The sequence below is a fragment of the Ips typographus genome, linkage group LG1 (assembly GCF_016097725.1).
Source record: "Ips typographus isolate SLU linkage group LG1, UJ_Ityp_2.0, whole genome shotgun sequence".
Classification (NCBI taxonomy): Eukaryota; Metazoa; Arthropoda; class Insecta; order Coleoptera; family Curculionidae; genus Ips; species Ips typographus.
In genome coordinates, this window is record NC_138422.1 from 15,997,280 (window position 1) to 16,016,172 (window position 18,893).

General features: G+C 34.1%; 3 protein-coding genes across 3 annotated transcripts in view; 1 reads left to right on the forward strand and 2 right to left on the reverse strand.

The window, feature by feature from the left end:
* Positions 1 to 660: 660 nt before the first annotated feature.
* LOC145729995 (uncharacterized) lies at positions 661 to 1,878 on the reverse strand. Its single transcript, XM_081981016.1, has 3 exons — positions 1,657 to 1,878; positions 1,411 to 1,563; positions 661 to 905 (listed from the first exon to the last, which is right to left on the reverse strand). The coding sequence occupies exons 1-3, from the start codon at positions 1,787 to 1,789 to the stop codon at positions 709 to 711; spliced, it is 483 nt and encodes a 160-aa protein (XP_081837142.1). The 5' UTR covers positions 1,790 to 1,878; the 3' UTR covers positions 661 to 708.
* Positions 1,879 to 6,165: 4,287 nt separating this feature from the next.
* LOC145729976 (UPF0047 protein YjbQ) lies at positions 6,166 to 18,497 on the forward strand. Its single transcript, XM_081980983.1, has 3 exons — positions 6,166 to 6,585; positions 10,878 to 11,014; positions 11,072 to 18,497. Exons 1-3 carry the CDS (start codon positions 6,426 to 6,428, stop codon positions 11,285 to 11,287), a joined length of 513 nt encoding a protein of 170 aa, XP_081837109.1. The 5' UTR covers positions 6,166 to 6,425; the 3' UTR covers positions 11,288 to 18,497.
* Positions 13,840 to 18,893, reverse strand: part of LOC145730057 (uncharacterized) — a 129,357-nt gene continuing 124,303 nt past the window's right edge. The window contains exon 2 of the transcript XR_014178531.1: positions 13,840 to 13,973. The gene's annotated coding sequence lies outside the window, so the exon portion shown is untranslated. The remainder of the gene's footprint in view (positions 13,974 to 18,893) is intronic.

An 18,893-nucleotide genomic window follows, 5' to 3' on the forward strand; every position in this document is an offset into this window, starting at 1 on the left:
CGCCCTCTCGCGGAGAAATTATGATAATAGCTATGTCCAATCTCTCAAAACGTGACTTCAAACAGTAGTTGGATTGCGAACGCTCGATTCGAAGTGAGTTGGTATCGAATCGGGATTTTAAATGGGTTTTTGTGATACTTTATGAATTCGAAACAAAGTGAAATATTTGATAGTATATTTGATAAAGCGTTCTCTTTAGTGTCTGACTTGTATCGAGTTCACAGAGTATCACAAAACAGCATTTTCAATCATGATTCGAGACACTCCGACTGCAGTTCCATTGACATGTAAATTGAGATTTATAATGTTTTCTATGGTTAGGGCAATTTTCATTTTAAATTTAAAGAAATGTCAGATACCATATTTTTCTTTAAAAGTTCTGAAATTTTACATTGAAAATGATTAATTAAATTAAATCTTATAGATTTTTTTTACACTATCATTTATCATTAAAATGATTTTTGTTTAATTTCACTAGCAAAAGTACAAACGTTACATATGTTATGTCACGTGAGTAGTGTGCAAGCTTTCAGGTTGCTGCTTTTTTTGGCCAATCACGAACTACCCATCGTGTTGAATTTTTACGCAAATGCTGCACATGTGAAGTTACGATGATGTTTGCAGAACATGTGGACCTAAAATGGACAAGAAGGTACAACACAAGTGAAAAGTGTTTACTATATTAAGATTATGTAAACTAAAACTATTTTAGGCATTTGCGGTTTTGTTGCTAACTGTCATTTTACCGATTTGTATCACGTTCGCCACACCTTTCCGAAAATTGCCTCTCTGGAACGCTGTTGTAGTTGGTATTAATTGTTCTTTTTCGTTTTCGGCCGGATTAAAACCAGCGGCGTCCTCCTTCTGATGACTTTTAAAATCCGCCTCTATAATAATTTCTAGAGCTAAAACACAAAATTAAATAACCTTTGACCATTGTAATTTCGTAATTTCTTACTAATAACAACATGTACTGATTGTCTCTAATAAAGATCTAGAGTTTTTTTAGCTTTTATATGTTCAGTAGAACTATTATTACAGGTTTGATCTAAAAGAAAGAACAACTTGTTGGCACTAAATTCGGTTATAAATAAATGATTTAAAAACGTGCCTGTAGAATGAAGTGCTCAAATGCTCGAATAAGCTTTGAAAGGAGGGATTTTTTGTTTATTTTCCTCTTATAGTTTTACTAAAGAAAGTGTTGAACTAGATTATGCAGTGGCGTGCTTTATGTATATCAATGTAAATTTATTAATTTGTGCCAGAGTACAGAGAATATCATGCTATTGATGATCTTGTTTCCTATTCTCTTAGTAAAGTGAACATTCCACAACAAATATAGTTCTTCTTAATTAATGACTCTTATTTGTGGAACATTCTCTGTTTGAAATGATTTTTGGAGTTAGTTACCTTTTTGTAAATCTATTCCTTCCATATCTTGATTCCTAATTATTTTCAGTCTTTTACGAAATTTTGTAGCAATTTTTTTTCTTTTATAGTCCGCTTCTATTTCCTGCTTGGTTCTAGGAACTCGAATCCGCACGCAGCAACAGATTAACACGACTATAAACACATCGATATGGGAGTTAGTTGCAAAAATAATACAGAACAAAATCAATAAAAGTAAACTATAACAAATAACTGGAAATTGCTTACTCAGAATTCCGAAAGCGCACGAACAAAAGAACATTAAATGCCAAATGCGAAATTTAGCGTCCTGCCACGCGGGTCGTTCAATCCAAGGTTCGTTTTCGCTGTTCGGATTAGGCTCGAAAGTCGCCAGAGACATTTTTTTTTTCGTCCGGTATATTGTACTTATAGTTTTCCGTTAAATATTTGAAAAGGACACGGACAGCGCGAAAAACACAAGGGACGTCTTCGTCGAACTGCCGTCCGGAATTATAAAAGAGCCTTGGGCCGCACCCCCCCGTGGCTATCCGTAATTAACGGAACACACCCTCGACCATTTTTATTTACCCGACATGAAACGTGTGTGTATATTAATTAAAATATCCATACAATTTGGTTTTTGATTATTTATTGTTATATAATAATAATAATAATTGTATTGTATAATACCGCTAACATAAATTGTTGTAATGAAAAAAGTATGTATCAGGAATGGAAAATTTCAAAATTTTCCAAAATCAATATGATAAGGAAAAAGAAACACTACAAATCATGTGCTGGACTGAAGATGAAGAAAAACTCAGTGACATGTTTGCCGAAGCGGATGTGACGTAACTTGTAGGTTAGTCACAAAACAATGGCCGCATTCATAAGAACACATCGATTACCAATCGCTAGACAATGTTATTATGAATGCACTGAAATAAATCGATTACTGATGGAAAAAGCATTACATCGAAGTCAAAATCCGATTTTTCGTTCGCTAATCGATTTGTTCTAAATCACATTGAGTATGTTCACCCAATGACGTGAGCGGCTTTAGACGCTAGAGTAAGCAGGCATAGCAAGCTAAACATAACTGCTTACTTTAAGCCGTTGATGTCGGATGAACGTAGCCATTGATGTCGTTTTTGCACACTGACACATGCCACTTACCTCTATCTTTGTCTAGACTCTAGAGCATTGATTTCCAATAGTTTTTATCAGGGAATTTCTATGTATTGTCAGAGACAAGCCCAGTCAAAGACAATAAGGTATTGTCACATTATTATTGGGAACTGTAAAACTTCCATACCTGTGTGTAATATAGTAATAGTTATTTACCTAACAAGTGCGGGAAGTGACACTTTTCCGCACGTTGATTGCAGGTCCGCTATCGAGTGCGGAAAGGACACTTCCGGCACGTATTAAGTACAATATTTTTCCTACTATCCTGCAGAAAACTACAATGAGAACATACTACACAGAACTGAACATGTAAAAAAATAACTAAATATAACGTATAATTAAACTATAATAATTTAACGAAAGACATTAAATTATCAATGCAATCTAAATCGTGCGGTAATATATTCTATATTAAGAGCGGAAAGTACATATTTGCCGCTTGCACATGAAAATTGCAGCTTGAGGCGAAGCCGAACGCTGCAATAATGTAAAAGCGGCAAAAGTACTTTCGGCTCGAAATATAGACGATATTTTTTCGACGACTGCTGTGGGGTGGAGTAGAAGGACAATTCACATCATTTTCGTAGCTCAAACTCATTGTCACCGATAAATCACTTTGACGGAATGGCTTTTTTTCAAACAGGTATGTCAAGCGTTGTTATGGAAACGCCGAAAAAGTTGGTGAGTAGATTGTTAGTAGAAAGCGAAAACGCTCTAGAGCAGAAAATGACTCACTTTCTGCGCACGTGCGGCGAATAACCACTTTCTGCTTTGAAATGGAAGCGAACATAAGGTACTTTCAAAGTCAGCCGTCGAAAAAGTTTTTTACCGCACTAGAGCGGAAAAAGTGCTACTTCCGCCATGACAAATCGTGCGGCAAAGTACACTTTTCCGCACGATTGTAGGAAAAAGCATAAACCGGCACTAAATGAGTAATGAAACCCTTGTACGTCATCAGTACGTTTGACGTTTTCAAAAACCGTTCGCGGGCTATCGTTCTCTTTTCCTCACACGACGGACACAGGTGTACATTGTTGTCAGATGGTTGTCAAACTGCTAATTTGCTGTTTTTTTTATTGTAAAAAAAAAGGTAAAGCAATTTTCAGAGGGATTAGGTAACATACTCAATATTGATAAAAATGTTATTAAAATCTGTCTGTTAAAAAAAAACTCTCCATTTCTGCATATAAATTTACAAAAATACAAAATTTATATAAAAATCGTGTTTTATTGGTAAAGAAAAATATCTGGCAACGCAGCGCGTTTAAGTTTAACGTCAATGACGTACAACGGTCTCGTTAGTGTCATCTACTATAGTAGATTTTTGTTAAAACACAAATTTTTTTTATCCACATACCTCGCTGTCTCAAGTTAAAAAGACCATCTGGTATATTAAATCACTTGACTTATGCATAAAAAAAGGTGTTCCAAAGAAGCATTAATTCACATACTGCTGTACTTTTCTTTTAATTTCTGCTGAATATACAGCTCCTCTATTCGTTTAAACGTTTCATCTGACACAATTACATCTACACCATTTACACATGTAGTTTAGAAAGCGTCAGTTGAATTTTAGAAACCATAAGATGGATTTAAAAAATATCACTTGTATTTCAGAAAAAAAAACTTTCAATTTTAGCATAATAACTTTGATTTTTGAAATTGCAATTTGTATTTCAGATTAGTCACTTGTATTATAGAAAAGAGCAGTTGGATTTTAGACATGGTCATTTGTAAATTGGAAAATTAAAGTTGAGCAAAAAAAGTAAATAAGTAAAAAAAGTAAATAGTTTAACGAATATTTTTAATAACATTGTGGTTTAAGCAGTTCAATGAAAAATCGATTTATCTCGAAAACCGTTTATTTTATCGAAATAAAGGAAGAGTACAATTTTTCGATAAAAATGTCAAGAGTATACATCAATGGCGTTTGCAGCTGAAAATAATGACAGCTGTCAAAGCAAATTGTGTCTTAAGCAGGTTTTACACCGCGCTTTGATGTCAAAGAAATTCATGAATTTATTCATGAAGCTGCTTCAAGGACAAATTTTACCAGTGTAAAACAAAATTTTATGTCAAATTTACCTTCAAATAATTTTACTTCAAATTTTTCACCAAATAGGACAGGTTCTATTTTCATCCAACTTATTTGATCAAACTTGCCGTTTTGCGTAATGCCAACTGAGAACAGATAAAAACGAAAAGTAAAGTGAGGTTAAAATCAGAGACTGACTATTAGTATTCAGTTGAAGCTGCAGAATTCAATACATAAATACAGTATTCAAGGCGATTATGAGATTTCAAAATATTCAAAAAACCAGAAAAATAAGAAAACAAAGTAGGAATAATCTTCTTGGTTGGCCAAACTGTTTTCATTGACAGCTTTGACATAAAAGTTTGATAGGTGTAAAACGAAATCACATTATGCTTCAAGAAATTCATGAATTTATTTGATGCATAAAATTTGATCAAATAAATGTGTCCAATTTCTTTGAAGTAAAACTTTTGGTGTAAAACCTGCTTTAGGTCCAGTTAGTTCCTGCCTTTCGAAGACGAGATACCTGGTTTTCATGTCAAATAGAAACTATCTTTCAATATAACATTAAACCCAATAATCCTTACAATATACAAAGTGTTTCAAAAGTTACGGCCAAAAACGTTAATTGGAAGGCAGTTCTTTGGGGCTCGATATTTCCCTTGGGAATGAATGACTTAAAAAAAAAATATATGAACAAATCGTATTATTTTGACCTCCCCTGTATGCCCCCGAGAGATTGTCATATAGTTACGGGACACCCTGTATATTTTATATAAATTAATACTCCCGATGGGCGGGTTTTTTTGCTTAAAATGATATTAAAAAAAAAAACAATGAACTAATAACCACATAGAAACACAAAAAAATCTGAAATTGAAATATCGCGTTTTAAAATACAAGTGACCTTTTCTGAAATACAAGTGACGAATCTGAAATACAACTTACGTTTTCTAAAACCAAATTTATAATGCAAAACCATACAAATAATGAAATACAAGTTATAGATTCTGAAATCCAACTTATATTTTTAAAATCCAAGTGATATTTTCTAAACTACATGTGTAAATGGTGTAGTTGGTCACGTGACGCATACTGCTTTTCCCAGCAACATTAACACGTGATAAACTGTCGACTGACGTAAATAAAATAAATGCGCGCAGACATGGCCATTTTTAAGGGTTTTCTGAATACCTAGGTATTTATTTCTGATTAACTTTAGAGAATGAGTGAAATGTTAAAGACTTCCAAGTGAGTCGCATGAATAAAAAATTGAGAACATAACGGCAACGTTGAACTTCCTCTGACACCTACGACTTCTCCATCCTGATCCTGACCCCAATCAGATATTAGGGCTAATAAATTACATTTCTAGTAAAAACAAACCGCATAATGTTTTTTTGATTCCGTGTTGTTCGGAATGCTTAATTAAATGTAAACTACGCGCAAAGAAGGGGGAGGGGCGGTGCAATAAATGTAATAAGAGAAAAGTGCGGGGGCTGAAAATTCGAATTAGGCGCGCACCCCGTCCGCGCCCGTCCGAAAAACACCGGTGACGTCCGAAGTGTCAAATCAGCAGAAAACGAACCGCTCGTACTGCGGTTAGGAAAGGGGAGCCAGTTCTCGTAACCTTTTTTTAGTTTTCCTCCTTTAACAAATAAAAACACTAGTCAAACAAATCTTAAATGAATTGCTCATGATAATAATGAACTCGACCTTTCGCAGTGTATTAGTGGCGTTTGATTATTCGTGATCCGGGTGCACTGTAAAGACGTTCAAACTGGCGACCGACAGCGGCAGTGGCAAGTCAAACATGGCTTCTTCGGCCAGAATTATCCAAACTAATTCGGCCTGGTTTCAAAAGAAGATAAACCTGAGGCCGCAACATCGTGGCGTTCATTTGGTGACCGAGGAGATTTTGAGACAGATCCCTGAAATGTCGCAGTTCGCCATGGGGCTCTGTCACGTTCAAAGTAAGTCGCCCCCTTTCCCCCCAGCACTCTCCTCGCTTACATTTAACACCCTACTTAAAAACGTTACTTTTTAACATTTTTGTTGTCTTTATTGGCCTCACGCGAGGCGTTAAGGCCCCCTTTATAATCTCATTGATTGCCCTCACTTCATAAAAATTCAATAGTGCTCAAACATGTGTGTTTGCATTCTTGGAGGTCACAGGTTGACCCATTAAAAATATTAACATTTTTCCACCCCTGTGGGCTAACTTCCATCATTTATATTATGAACAACTTCTTTTGTACTTTCTATGTATGTCAGAGCCACATGTTGTAAATTATAATAAATCTTTGGCTTTAAATTGCTATAGGAAATTTTAAATGTTATCAGGATATTGTTAACCTTGACAATTTTAAAGCAAGATAAAGTAGATACTTGAAATAACATCAATTATTTATGTTTTTTAGCTTGCCATGTTTCTATACAACTTAATGGTAAATACCATCTACTCTGTGTAGAATTTTAATTATTTTAACAAAAAACAAGTCTGGCAAGTGTTGAGTTGACTGTAAACTGTGTAAAATGACCTTAAATTATGCTGCAAATAATACACAGTTTACTCAGTTAAGTAGAAGTATATTTCAATATTTCTCATATTAAATTCAATTTTGTTGAGGCAATGTAGATTTATCACAAGGATAATAAGAAAATACATTAAACTTCACATTACAATAATTATTATGTGTTAACCCTCAATTTTGTAAATAAGGGTTAAATGCTTGGTTAAATGTCAATCTAGAGTTTAACTATTACAGTTTAAATTCCAGATGGAAGATAAACAAAAACCAGTTGTACAACAGTGGTTCAACCTTCAAACCTGTTTCAAGTAAGAAATATCCTCGGAAATATCACTATGACAGCTGCATATTTTTTAAGCAAAGTTCAACTATCAATTGGCCTTTCAAGATACAAGATAGGTACTCCCTCTGGTGATCAGTTTTGAAAACAGTTTTGGGCATTCCAGCTGTCATTTCTCTGTTTGTTTACACTGATTTTGGTTAGGACTTTAGCATTGGTTTCATAAATATGAAGTGACCCTGTCATATTATTTATAATGTTAGGTTAGGAAGGGGTTGCCCGATTTTAGTTCAACTGGCGCTGTGATCTTAACTTGAAACAACAATAGCAGTTCAAGTGTCATTGTATAACTAACACCTCCATAGTCATTTTTTAGTAGTTAAATAAATAACAAATGTTCTTTTTCTGTTTGGGTAGTTACTTTTTTTGTCTAAACATTCTGTAAAATGTACAATAAAAAGCAATAATTTTTGGCTCTCTCTAAAAATTAGTCTATCTCCACAGTCCACACTCACCTGACATAACTAACATTGAGTTATAGGAATGGGTTGTAGGGTAGGTATTTTGAACTTCCAGACTCTAGTTTGAACCAGTTCAAACTTGTTTTTTTGCTAATTTCCATTAATAGAGGGTACTTTCTGACTTCTGGTTAATTTAGGGGAAGGGTGAGCCTTAGTTTCTTTATCATATTGTACTTTTGTATTGGAATTATTAACAAGCTTTTGTTATAGGGCACAGGGGGAGACAGATGGATGGAAAAGTAAAAACATGTTTAAAATGCAGCTAACACTTTTACTATATTCAAATTGTTAAAGTTGAGCTTTTCTCTGATCTGACTAATAATTGTTTGCACAAGTTTTTCTGGATGTGTTCCATTTAAATGGGGGTTTTTCTCAATATTCCTGAAACCTGTCTTTCAAATATTGATAAAAATGGGAACACCTTATAAACAGTTCAAATCATAATTGGAGCTGTAAATTTTAATATTTTCTGGAAAGCTAGGAGCATACACCAAATAGGTAGGTACTTCACTAAATACAGCAAATTTTAGAAGTAAACCAGGAAGTAAAAATAATGGTATTTTAAATTAAAATTGAATTAATTAAATATTCTTAAAAATTAATAGCTCAAATTGGATTTTTTTTTGTATTTCTCCAATAGGGCATATTTGCTATGTTATGATACATGAAAAATATTTAAAAATACGCCCTCTGGTGGTCAATTTAGGAAAAAGTTTTGGGGCATCTCAGCTGTCATTTCACTGTCTGTTTATGTTGATTTTGATTAGGTTAGGTTAAGAAAGGGTACCACAAACAATTAGGCACTCCAATAAAATCTCAAGGGCAAACACAGCCATTAAAACATACTTTCTTATGAATTTGGCAGGCATTTTATGAAATATCAACTGAAAGTCTTTAGAAAATTGCTAAATTTAAGCTAAAACTCTATGGATTCATAGGAAAGTGTGTTTTAATAGTGATGTTTGCCCTTCCAAAAGTTTCAATCAGTTGTTTTTGACATTTTATTGGAGTGTCTAATGCCCCAACTACAGATAAACATAAATAAAACATGTTAGGTTAGGAAAGAGTTGGCCAATTTTAGTTTTAAATGATGTTGCAATTTTAACTTGAAACGCTAATAGTATTCAAAAATATAATAATATACAGGGTGTATAAATAGTTTTTTTTTTTATTTCTTGATATTAGTCTTTAGTTTAGATTAGTCTATCTATTAAAGGAATTTGACATTGTTTCAGCAGAATTTGTGCAGAGCATAGACAACCAATTTTCCATTTAATAGCTAGGGAAAATTAGGTAAAAACCCTGTAAGGAATAGAGAAACATTAATAATTGTGGAGTGAAGTAGTAGTCCATGGGCCGAGTATGCAGAACCACAGCGCTGACGATTACTGACGGAATTTTGTCTGAATGTTTAATCGTATCTGATGTTGCAAAACAGGGAATCGACGTTTTAGTTGTCCGAAACAGCGTTCTATAATAACGCGCTCTCTTTTATGTAAATTATTATACGCTATTTCTTGAGGTGTGACGGGGTTTCTATACGGTGTTAATAGCCATGGTGTTATGCCGTACCCTTCATCGCGTAACAAAAGTCCATGACTGTCGTGCACCGAGCCAGGCCATTGAGCATCTACGGATGTAAAACATTATTTTCCGTCACAAGTTGCTTGCACATTTATACTACACTAGCCTTTCCTATTGTTATACTCGTCACCATGTAGCGATGGCTTTATTATTGGTACATGAGTGCAATCAATTGCACCAAAAGCACAGGGAAATCTATACAACTCTGCCCATTTGTTGATTGCCTGGTTAGTCGAGTTTTCTGTAGGAAATTTAATCCAAATTCCTGCCTTTTCAACTATTTTTGGTAAAACGTTAGATATCGTTTTACATATTGTTGTTCTATGAACTCCTTCTTTTCCGATCCCTATTTGAAATCCAGGATCACTTAAAAATCGCAAAAATATTTGCATTTGTTTTTTTGGACTCAATGCACCCCCTCTAGTCTCCACTTTTGGCTCCAAAAAATGGTTAGCTATCCACTCAACATTTTCTTCACTAAATCTATACAGACCGTGGTATGGTATTTCAGGATAAAATTTTACAGATCTTATATTCATAAATGCAGCCATTTCTGCCAAACTGTGTAACAATACTAAATTTTTAAGACAAGGTTTAACAAGCTTGCAAAAATGTAAGCTTTTCCTTAATATTCTTAGTAATTGCTTACTTTTATTCACACCATGTTTAGACAATGCTAAAAACTTTAGCTTTTGCTAATTGCATTTTTAGTAAAAGCTAATACTTATTTTTATTCACTGCAAACTAAGCATTTGCTAGGAAAATGTAAGTTTTAGCTTTTACTGAATTTTTATTCACACTGCTCCATGTTACTCACAGTGGAGGTGAAATTATAAAAGCGGTGAAAAAACACGCAACCTTCTCCATAGTCAGGACAAAATGGGTCAAATTTTGTCCTGACTGCCTTTAGGGAACTAGTGGGATTTGGTCAAGGGCTGTAGTTTCAATATGTAGTGTAGTTTCGTGTGTAAATTATTTTTCTTTTTTTTCTCCAAAATAGATTTATTAACTCTGTAATGTTTCACAAAGATTTTTTTATATAAGTTCAACCTGGGTCTCACTGTCTCGCCCCGTCTATAAAGACAGTCGGCGGTATTTACCAAACTTTAAATCTCTGAAGATGAGCATCTATACATGTCAGGCGTTTTGACTTTTACCTCAGTTTGAGGGTCAAATAAATATATTGTGGAGAAGGTTGCGTGTTTTTTCACCACTTTTATTAATAATTGTATGTGCGTGGCAAAGATAGAAACACTCCAAGTAGGCGAAAATTTTGCTGCTCCGTTCATGTTCTATTACAAAAAAATAAGAATTTTTGAGTTCCAACTAAACCTTTTTGTATATTTCAGTACTTCATACGAGTGCTAGTTTAGCGCTAAACGAAAGCTGGGACCCTGACGTCAGAGACGACATGGAAATGATGTTAAACAAAATTGTTCCTGAAGGTTTACCTTATAGACATTCCTGCGAGGGACCAGACGATATGGTGAGCCATCTCTAGCTTTATCTTTGAACGAATAAACTAACGGACAACATATAACAGCCCGCCCACGTAAAGGCGTGTTTCCTCGGTTCCTCGCTTACCATTCCGATCACCGAGGGTAAGTTGAACTTGGGCACGTGGCAGGGCGTCTGGCTGTGCGAACATCGGGACCATGCGGGCTCGCGCAAACTTCTCATCACGCTGAATGGGTGTTTGCGGGACGCCAATTGCACTCCTCTCAGTCCCGTCAGTCCAATGGCGAGCACGAGCAGTTAGGGAAAGCACTCGGGGCATTCTCTGTCCAAGCACTGAGAATGGCCCCGAGTTGAAACGTCTAGTCTCCAATGGACTACAACCAAATATACCTAACGACAATATGTACATAGGTGTACATTGTATCATAATTTTTTGGGAATTGGGTGTGGGGTTATGTTATGTTTTGTTTTGTTTGTTACGGGTCGCTACTTCTAAACATGGAACAGTGATTTTTGAATTGTGTTAGTTTCGCTGCAACGGAAACATCACTGTTTTATGACGTTTAGGTGCTGTGCATTTTAATTGTTATTAGTATATGGTTAATTTTCTAATTTCGTGCATTTAAGCAGCGGAAGCGTTAAGGTTTAAGCGAACTGTACTGAAGGAATATATTAACACAAATCAGAGTACATTTAACGTTGTAAGCGAGTGTTACTCGAGTTTTTTTTTGCCTTAGGTAAAAATCTATGGGATACGCGATTTTCTATCTTTTACAAAGCAAAACGAGCCGATTTAAAAGTTTTTTATAATGTTACTCACAAATGCCTTTGTAGTGTTTGTTTACGCATAGGTTACTATGGCGAAAACAATAACTTTACGTCCTATGGCTTTCCACCATTTTACGGCCCGTTAGGACCATCCAAAGGTCATTTGTGCGTAAAACGTTGCACGTATCATTAGCCGAAAAATCTTTCTTTTTTCAGTTCGTGATACGTAAAAAGCTATTACGCAAATAGGAGCACTTTACGTTTTGCGTGCTAGGAAACCGTCAACGATCTTTGCTATCCTAAAAATAAACAAAAATCTTGTTAAATCTGTTCACCTGTTGCGAGTACTTCTCGGCTTTAAGACAAACTCGACAGATTGTTCGGAACTTCCATCAAAATGGAGTTTCTAACAATCTCAAAATCGATGTAAATAGTGTTATTACGGGTTTTGTATATAGTTGCGTGTTGTTATGGACTGATGAGTCTGTCTTCCTTCTTGATGCAATATTTATTTCATATACAGTGTGGTCAAATTTTCTTAACAATTTTGGTTAAAGAAAAAATTGAGTTTAACTTCTAAACTTGTTATTTGAAAGTATGTAGTTTGTTACTAAACATTACATATTTTATTCAGTCTTCTACTGCATGGAAATTTCAATATTTTAAAGCTATGTTGTCAAAGTTACGCAATTCAGAGCTCAATTAAATGCGTCGTTTCAGTACAGAAAAATGTCGAGTTTTTACAGAAATATTTGCAGAAAGCTAAAACTCTTAATATTACTGATAACCATAGAAAACATTATAAATCTAGATTTACATGTCAATGGAACTGTTTGAAGTCACGTTTTGACAGATTGGACATAGCTATTATGATAATTTCTCCGCGAGAGGGCGTTTTGCATGGCACATTAGATATGTTTTGCTAAGCCGGTTATATTTGGTTTACATAAAACAATAAACACTCTAGAATAGTTTACTCCCTTATTTGACAAGTTACGTCAAAATGTCATAGAAAACAAAGAATAGAGCAGATTTCAAGCTTACCAGAAATATCCCCACATGAATTGATTGATCACACCGTTTGGCCACTAGAGGACGTCAAAGTTCCTTCACTATAAAATGATAAAATGTTTTATTGTTTTTCTATTTGTTAATATCAGGTTTTGATAAAAAAGGTGTGTACTATAGTAAATAAGTAATAAGTCGTACCATAATGCTTTTACCATCGCAAATTCAATAATACTATAGATAACACCGCAACATACTATTTGTGATGCTATTTTATACTGTATAAGTAATAAGTTATTTATCAACAAAAAAGTAATTCAACAATACGCACTTGATAAATATTTTCATGGCGGGAGTTTAAAAACTAGGTCATTTTCAACTAGGTTTTCATAAGCTTTAAATAAGTTTTTTTCGGGATTAGAAAACTTAGGAAACCTGCTGCTGCTCTTGGTTCATAATCTGACACCCTCATATCACTCACGAACAACACAAATATGCAACTTTAACTTTACTTTTAATACCTTTTAGCACTTTAAAGAACGATATTCAAATTTTAAATTCAAAATAGATGTCATAGTGACAACTAGGAAATTAGTCGTTTTCTTTCGGATCTAAACGCGATATGATCCAAAGGTCACGTGGCGTGCGTATAATTTTGTAATCATGGGGTCACGTGATTTTTAGAAAAAAATTGAGTGGTTCCCTCCGGCGGCGGTTCCTATCGAAATAGCTTTTGATCAAATGTCAAATTTTGTGTCTTCATGGCCGCCGTTTTAAGATATATCTATATTTATAATGTTTTCTATGCTGATAACCACTATAGAGATTACCAATGAATAAAAAAAATGTAAACATAGCAGGAAGGAGCAATAGCAAACAAAGTGGGTGACAGAAACAAGGGGGAGGGGGGGGGAGTAATATGGCGGCCGTCAACTTCCGGTTAGCACTATCAGATCTAAATTTAATCTTGTCTACTGTACAACTTAATTTAAATTTGCAAAACTCAACTGTTAAAGAACCACAAACAAACAAAACAAACTAACACTATACTACAACAAATACAAGCAACAAATTTTTGCGGGTTTGAAACTCCAAACTTTCAATGACTGCGTCAATTCAACTGCGCAGTAGGCGAATGCGCAATCAAAGATGGTGGACTTCCGTCCCCCTCGCTTAATGCACAAACGGGTTATAGTTTGTATTATTGTTACCTCCTGATCTTCTTTTTACTCATTGGGGATTACTGATAACCTAACCTAATTTATTTCCTGAGATTAATGTCATATGTAAAATCTGACATTTTCGGTGCCTTAAAGCTTAGTTTTCATAGCCGCGTTTTTGTCTTGCTGTACCAACAGGAAATAAGTGATCTGACGTCACTTATTTCCTGTTGGTAGAAGAAAATTTTGAAAATGACAACCTAAAAAAGCTGACAATTTTAAAATTTAAAAAAAAATTGTACACACATGTTTGACAAATTAGTGACGCGCCTAAAAACGCCCTGTTCAAAGACAACTATTGTTAACACCAAAAAAAAACAAGTGACAGATCTGTCAGTTGAAAATTTACCGTTGACCAATAGAGAATAAGTGGTTAGGACAACTAAGTTTTAGGATTAACATCAATCAACAATCGATTAAAAATTCAGGACCCAGTTTGTCACGTGATCATTCTATTTGCAAATGGCAATGATTCACGTGTACAACATCAAAATGGCTGTCTAACCTAATTAGTGGTTGATGGATGTTAGTTGCAAGGCATTTTTTGTAAAAATCATCACCATAACATTTGGTAAAGACATTCATTCATATTTTGTTTATTTTAAAATGGAAAATTTAATATGGCATGGTCCATGGAGCGAGCAGAGCGTTTTTGACGTGACGATGACGTAATTTAACAAAATCATAATTTGAACAACTGTCAAATTACGTCATTGTGACGTCAAAAAAGCTTTGCTCGCTCCATGGAGCGTGAAAACGAATGCGGCCGAAGAGTTGTCAAGAACCGAAACGTCGTATCTGAATTATGACATTTCCACGTTGTACAACTGGAAAAGTGGTAAAATAATTTTCTCCAAATAACTGTGAAAAAGTTGCCTTTGAGCTTCGGTTTTCTGCGAACATCTTCGAACAACAATTGAGCGAACAAACAGTTAATAAAACTAAATTGATTCAAAATGAATGTAACATCTTATTGACCACACTGTATTACATTAAGGGCCGGTACTTTCACCTCCGAATAAATTTATTCTTAGGATAATTCCTATAGAAATGACGGAATTGACCAATAGCAGCGTCTGATTTCACGGTTTCCATAGATATTATCCTTAGAATAAAATTATTCTGAACTGAAAGTACTGGGCTTAAACTGAATAATATAAGTTTAAACATTGTCCGAACTACTTTATTTCCACTTTGAACACGAACAGGGTATAAAACATTAATTTACCATTTATTTTCTCACTTGGTTTACATTCCAAAAATAATAATCGTAAGAATTGTGTGGTTAATCCGTTAAACGTTAATTTTTCGCCCCCCAATGCGTGAAAGGAATATTTCCACTTTTGAATGTCGCACGTTGTTATTCACACGATTTTCATTTTTAGTCTTGTTACTTTCTGTCGGAATATCGGAGTAATTGTGCTAGGGAAACAAGTCGTAGACGGCAGAAGTTTAGTTTTGTTTTAAAAAGTCTGTTGTTGCAAGTCGTAAAAATTACTGGTTGGAACTTTTTTTTGATTCTTTGCAGTAGTTTTTAGGGTTTTAACAGACTCGGTGCAGCTCAAAAGAAAATCTATGAGAGGTATTATTTAAAGCAATTTTCAAGCAAATAATATGTTTTTGTAGGTGATTAGTAAGTGAAATTTTTTAAGGCGTGGGTTTATAATGTCTCTATCACAGTTGTTATAAGGTAAAATAGACTAAAATCTATGGAAAATGCATTTTATATGATTATTAACAACAAACGGACAAAGTTGCGAGTTTGTGAATATTTCCCAGTCACCTACTCGATAATTAGTGACTTTCATTTTTCTTTTCTTTTATTTACATCTTCAATAACAATAATACTTGTAAATATCGTTGATGGTAATACACAAAATTGTATTACTACTTAACTGTATTCTAGCCAAATCAAGTTTTAGTTTAATGGCAATGTGAAATTTGCTTTTCCGGTACTAACCTAATCATTTGACATTTAAACTGATTGAACTGTCTAAATTACTCTAAATAAATAAAATTGCAATTCGCTAACACTGACAATGCGAAATTCTCAGAAACAGTTTATTAAAATTTGAACACCTTTTCTCTGAAAATAATGAAACTTTTAAATTGTATCAGCATTTAAATATTGAAAGATGATGTTTTCAAGTACTTGCAAATCTTAAACTAATAGACCTTTCTGCTTCAAAAAGATTTTTTTTTATGTTCTAATATAAAGATCAAGGATTTTGATAACTCGTACCTTGGTGATTTGGACAGATCCAGAGACCTAGTTTTAATTATTTTTATTTTGCTTTGTTTTTAGTAATACTTTATATGTTTTTTATATACTTTAAATTGTTCAAAATTTATTGATCACCACCAACGTTAATGTATGCATTGCATATACGTATAATATTTTGATGTACTCTTTCAAAGATGCCAAGTTTGCTTGTATTTCTAAAGGATCATGATCCCATAAAGTCGAATGAGAGTTAGGTCGGGAGAGCGTGGTGGCCATAAAACAAATTTAGCCAAGGTTCGAAAAAACATCTGCAAATATTAATTGAAGTTGGTCAATTTTAAATCACCTGTAAGTGAGTAACACCCTGTAGATTGATTCTATTTAACTGTGTTGTCGAGACATCTATTCCTACGCCTTATCCACTACAGGACTTATTGGGAAAAACTTGCTTTTGCGACAAAGTGCAGAAACAATTTATTAGCGTGTCTAGACTTACGAGTAAAAAATTGTATAGGTAACTTAGTCGATTCACACAACTATTCTTAGGTAACAAAAAAGGAGATTTAAGGTGTTCGCTGTGATCTTGAAACCTTCGAGGATTTCCAGAAACGGTGAAGATCTTAAAATGTTTGTAATCTTAGGACACGAATTTGTAAATAAGTGTTACATCGTTTTCTTACTTGCATTTTTTACATTCCACCACTTACATAGCGTTTATTCGTGTTGTTAAAGCGACTGTACTTATGTTTATCATCTGTTGGTTTGTAAATATTTGAACTGAAGTCCTGTTGAATATTTTGACGATTTATTATTATGAGGTGTGTTGCAATGACAAGGAGTACTTTTTGTATCTTAACTGCTTTGCTTCGATTTGCCACAACGTTTCAGCACCGAAGCACTATGATAAAACGAGCAGGCTTTTTGATTAGTTTTTCAAGAACTGTCATTGTAATAGAGGGAGTCGTAAGGAAAAAGTGTACTGGTCTGATTAGTGCCTTTGATGTTGTTTGAAACGTCGAATCTAAATTTACGTAATAGCCCTTGCCTCAGTTTAAACAAAAGCACTAACAGACCACATTGTGATTTATTAATTAGTATTATTTTTTGTGTAATTTACACTTGGCTTTGTAATAAGAATTACCTTAAATGTGTCTTTTTGGCATTGTTAATCCAGGAGAAAAATCATCGCACAAAGAATTGTGGACAGAGGTATTCCATAGATTATTTATAGCAAGGGTAACTTGTCTGTTAAAGAAGTTGCGCGTGCCTATGTCGTACCTAAAAAAAAAACACCATTTCTTCGATATGGCAAAAATACGGCTTAATATAAGCTGAATTACGTCCCCGTTTTATTTCAATAAGTAATTATAGCGTCCACGCATGTACAGATAATTTAAGCACGTTTTTGGCCACGTATTTTATAAGTATCAAAGTATTTTTTGAATTCTGAATTGATGCGCTTCATTGCAATTCACACACACAAATTTTTAAGCTAACCAAGCCGTTTGAATGATTTTACCCGTCCGTCCTTCGTGTATAACTTTCTAAAAAAATTGTATAACATGTACTTTATTATAAATTAATATAGATTTGCAGCAGCCAGGACACACGCCCGTGTATGTATAGCGCCGCTAAATAGGGTAGCTGTATTTTTGCCTTTCCATCAAGTATAAATATTACGATTGTATCCAATCGGATTTATTCACTGAATCCGGGTCTCTTACTGGTTTTTTCCTTCAGACCCCCAAAAATGTCCTGAAAAGAAAAGCAATAAGCGTCCCAAACTCACTGATCGATTATTAAGTATAGGTCACTGCCACTATCGCAAACAAATCTGTATATATTATTTGTTTTAGATTAGTTTTTTTTTGCTTTGCTCACAGATTGCGTGAGTTTGCAATGCAACTAAAAAGGATCTTAAGCCTCAAATTAAAAAAAAAGCAATGCAATTTGTTATTTATATAATTATGTACAAAATAACTTTTATTATAGTTTAGGAGCCGCGAAGCCCCTTTAGAATGTTAAAAAAAAAATAATAATAATTCGGGCATATCAAGACGATTTTTGGGTTGTCCTCGCAACTCGTTTTCGTTTATCTCCTAAGTTTTTCGGGTTGAGGGAGCCGTGTAAAATCTGTGGGTAAACGGTAAAAAACTGATCCATTGTACGTACTGAGTACCAAACGAGGGTGAGATTTTAAAATGCGATCAACTGTTTCTTACAGTTGGTTTTGCGTTCTATATTGTACCTAGCGCATAATTTGCATAAATGAAATAAAGAAAATATTATAATTTGGATTTTTTTTCACACCCGGTAGTACCAATATTTTTAATTTAGAATGCTAGGTTATTATGAAATTATGTAGATACTACCGAAACTGTACAGTTTTCTGTAGAAAGTGAGTGGGAATTATTTGGAGGTTTAATTATTTTAAATGAAACACCCTGTATTTTATTTGCTCAATCGTAAAATTTCTTATTTCTGATTTCAGATGTTTGTTTTTCAGGTTACTTTTCAGGTATTTTTTTATATTCTAGACGCGCAAAACGTTGATATTTTTTGTTTTTTTTTATAAAAATTGACAGTTTCAGTGATAAAAAATAGTCGTTTTGACTTTTTCCGTCTATTTGACAACAAGTCAAAACATCAATTCCTATTTCTTCAAATGTGACACAAGTTTTGACGTT

Coding starts and splice junctions, on each gene's coding strand:
- LOC145729995 (XM_081981016.1), bottom strand. CDS start 1,789: ATGTCTCTGGCGACTTTCGAGCCTAATCCGAACAGCGAAAACGAACCT. Junction 1,564..1,656: donor GTGCGCTTTCGGAATTCTGA/GTAAGCAATTTC, acceptor ATGTGTTTATAG/TCGTGTTAATCTGTTGCTGC. Junction 906..1,410: donor AGGAATAGATTTACAAAAAG/GTAACTAACTCC, acceptor TTTGTGTTTTAG/CTCTAGAAATTATTATAGAG.
- LOC145729976 (XM_081980983.1), top strand. CDS start 6,426: ATGGCTTCTTCGGCCAGAATTATCCAAACTAATTCGGCCTGGTTTCAA. Junction 6,586..10,877: donor GGGGCTCTGTCACGTTCAAA/GTAAGTCGCCCC, acceptor TGTATATTTCAG/TACTTCATACGAGTGCTAGT. Junction 11,015..11,071: donor GCGAGGGACCAGACGATATG/GTGAGCCATCTC, acceptor AACATATAACAG/CCCGCCCACGTAAAGGCGTG.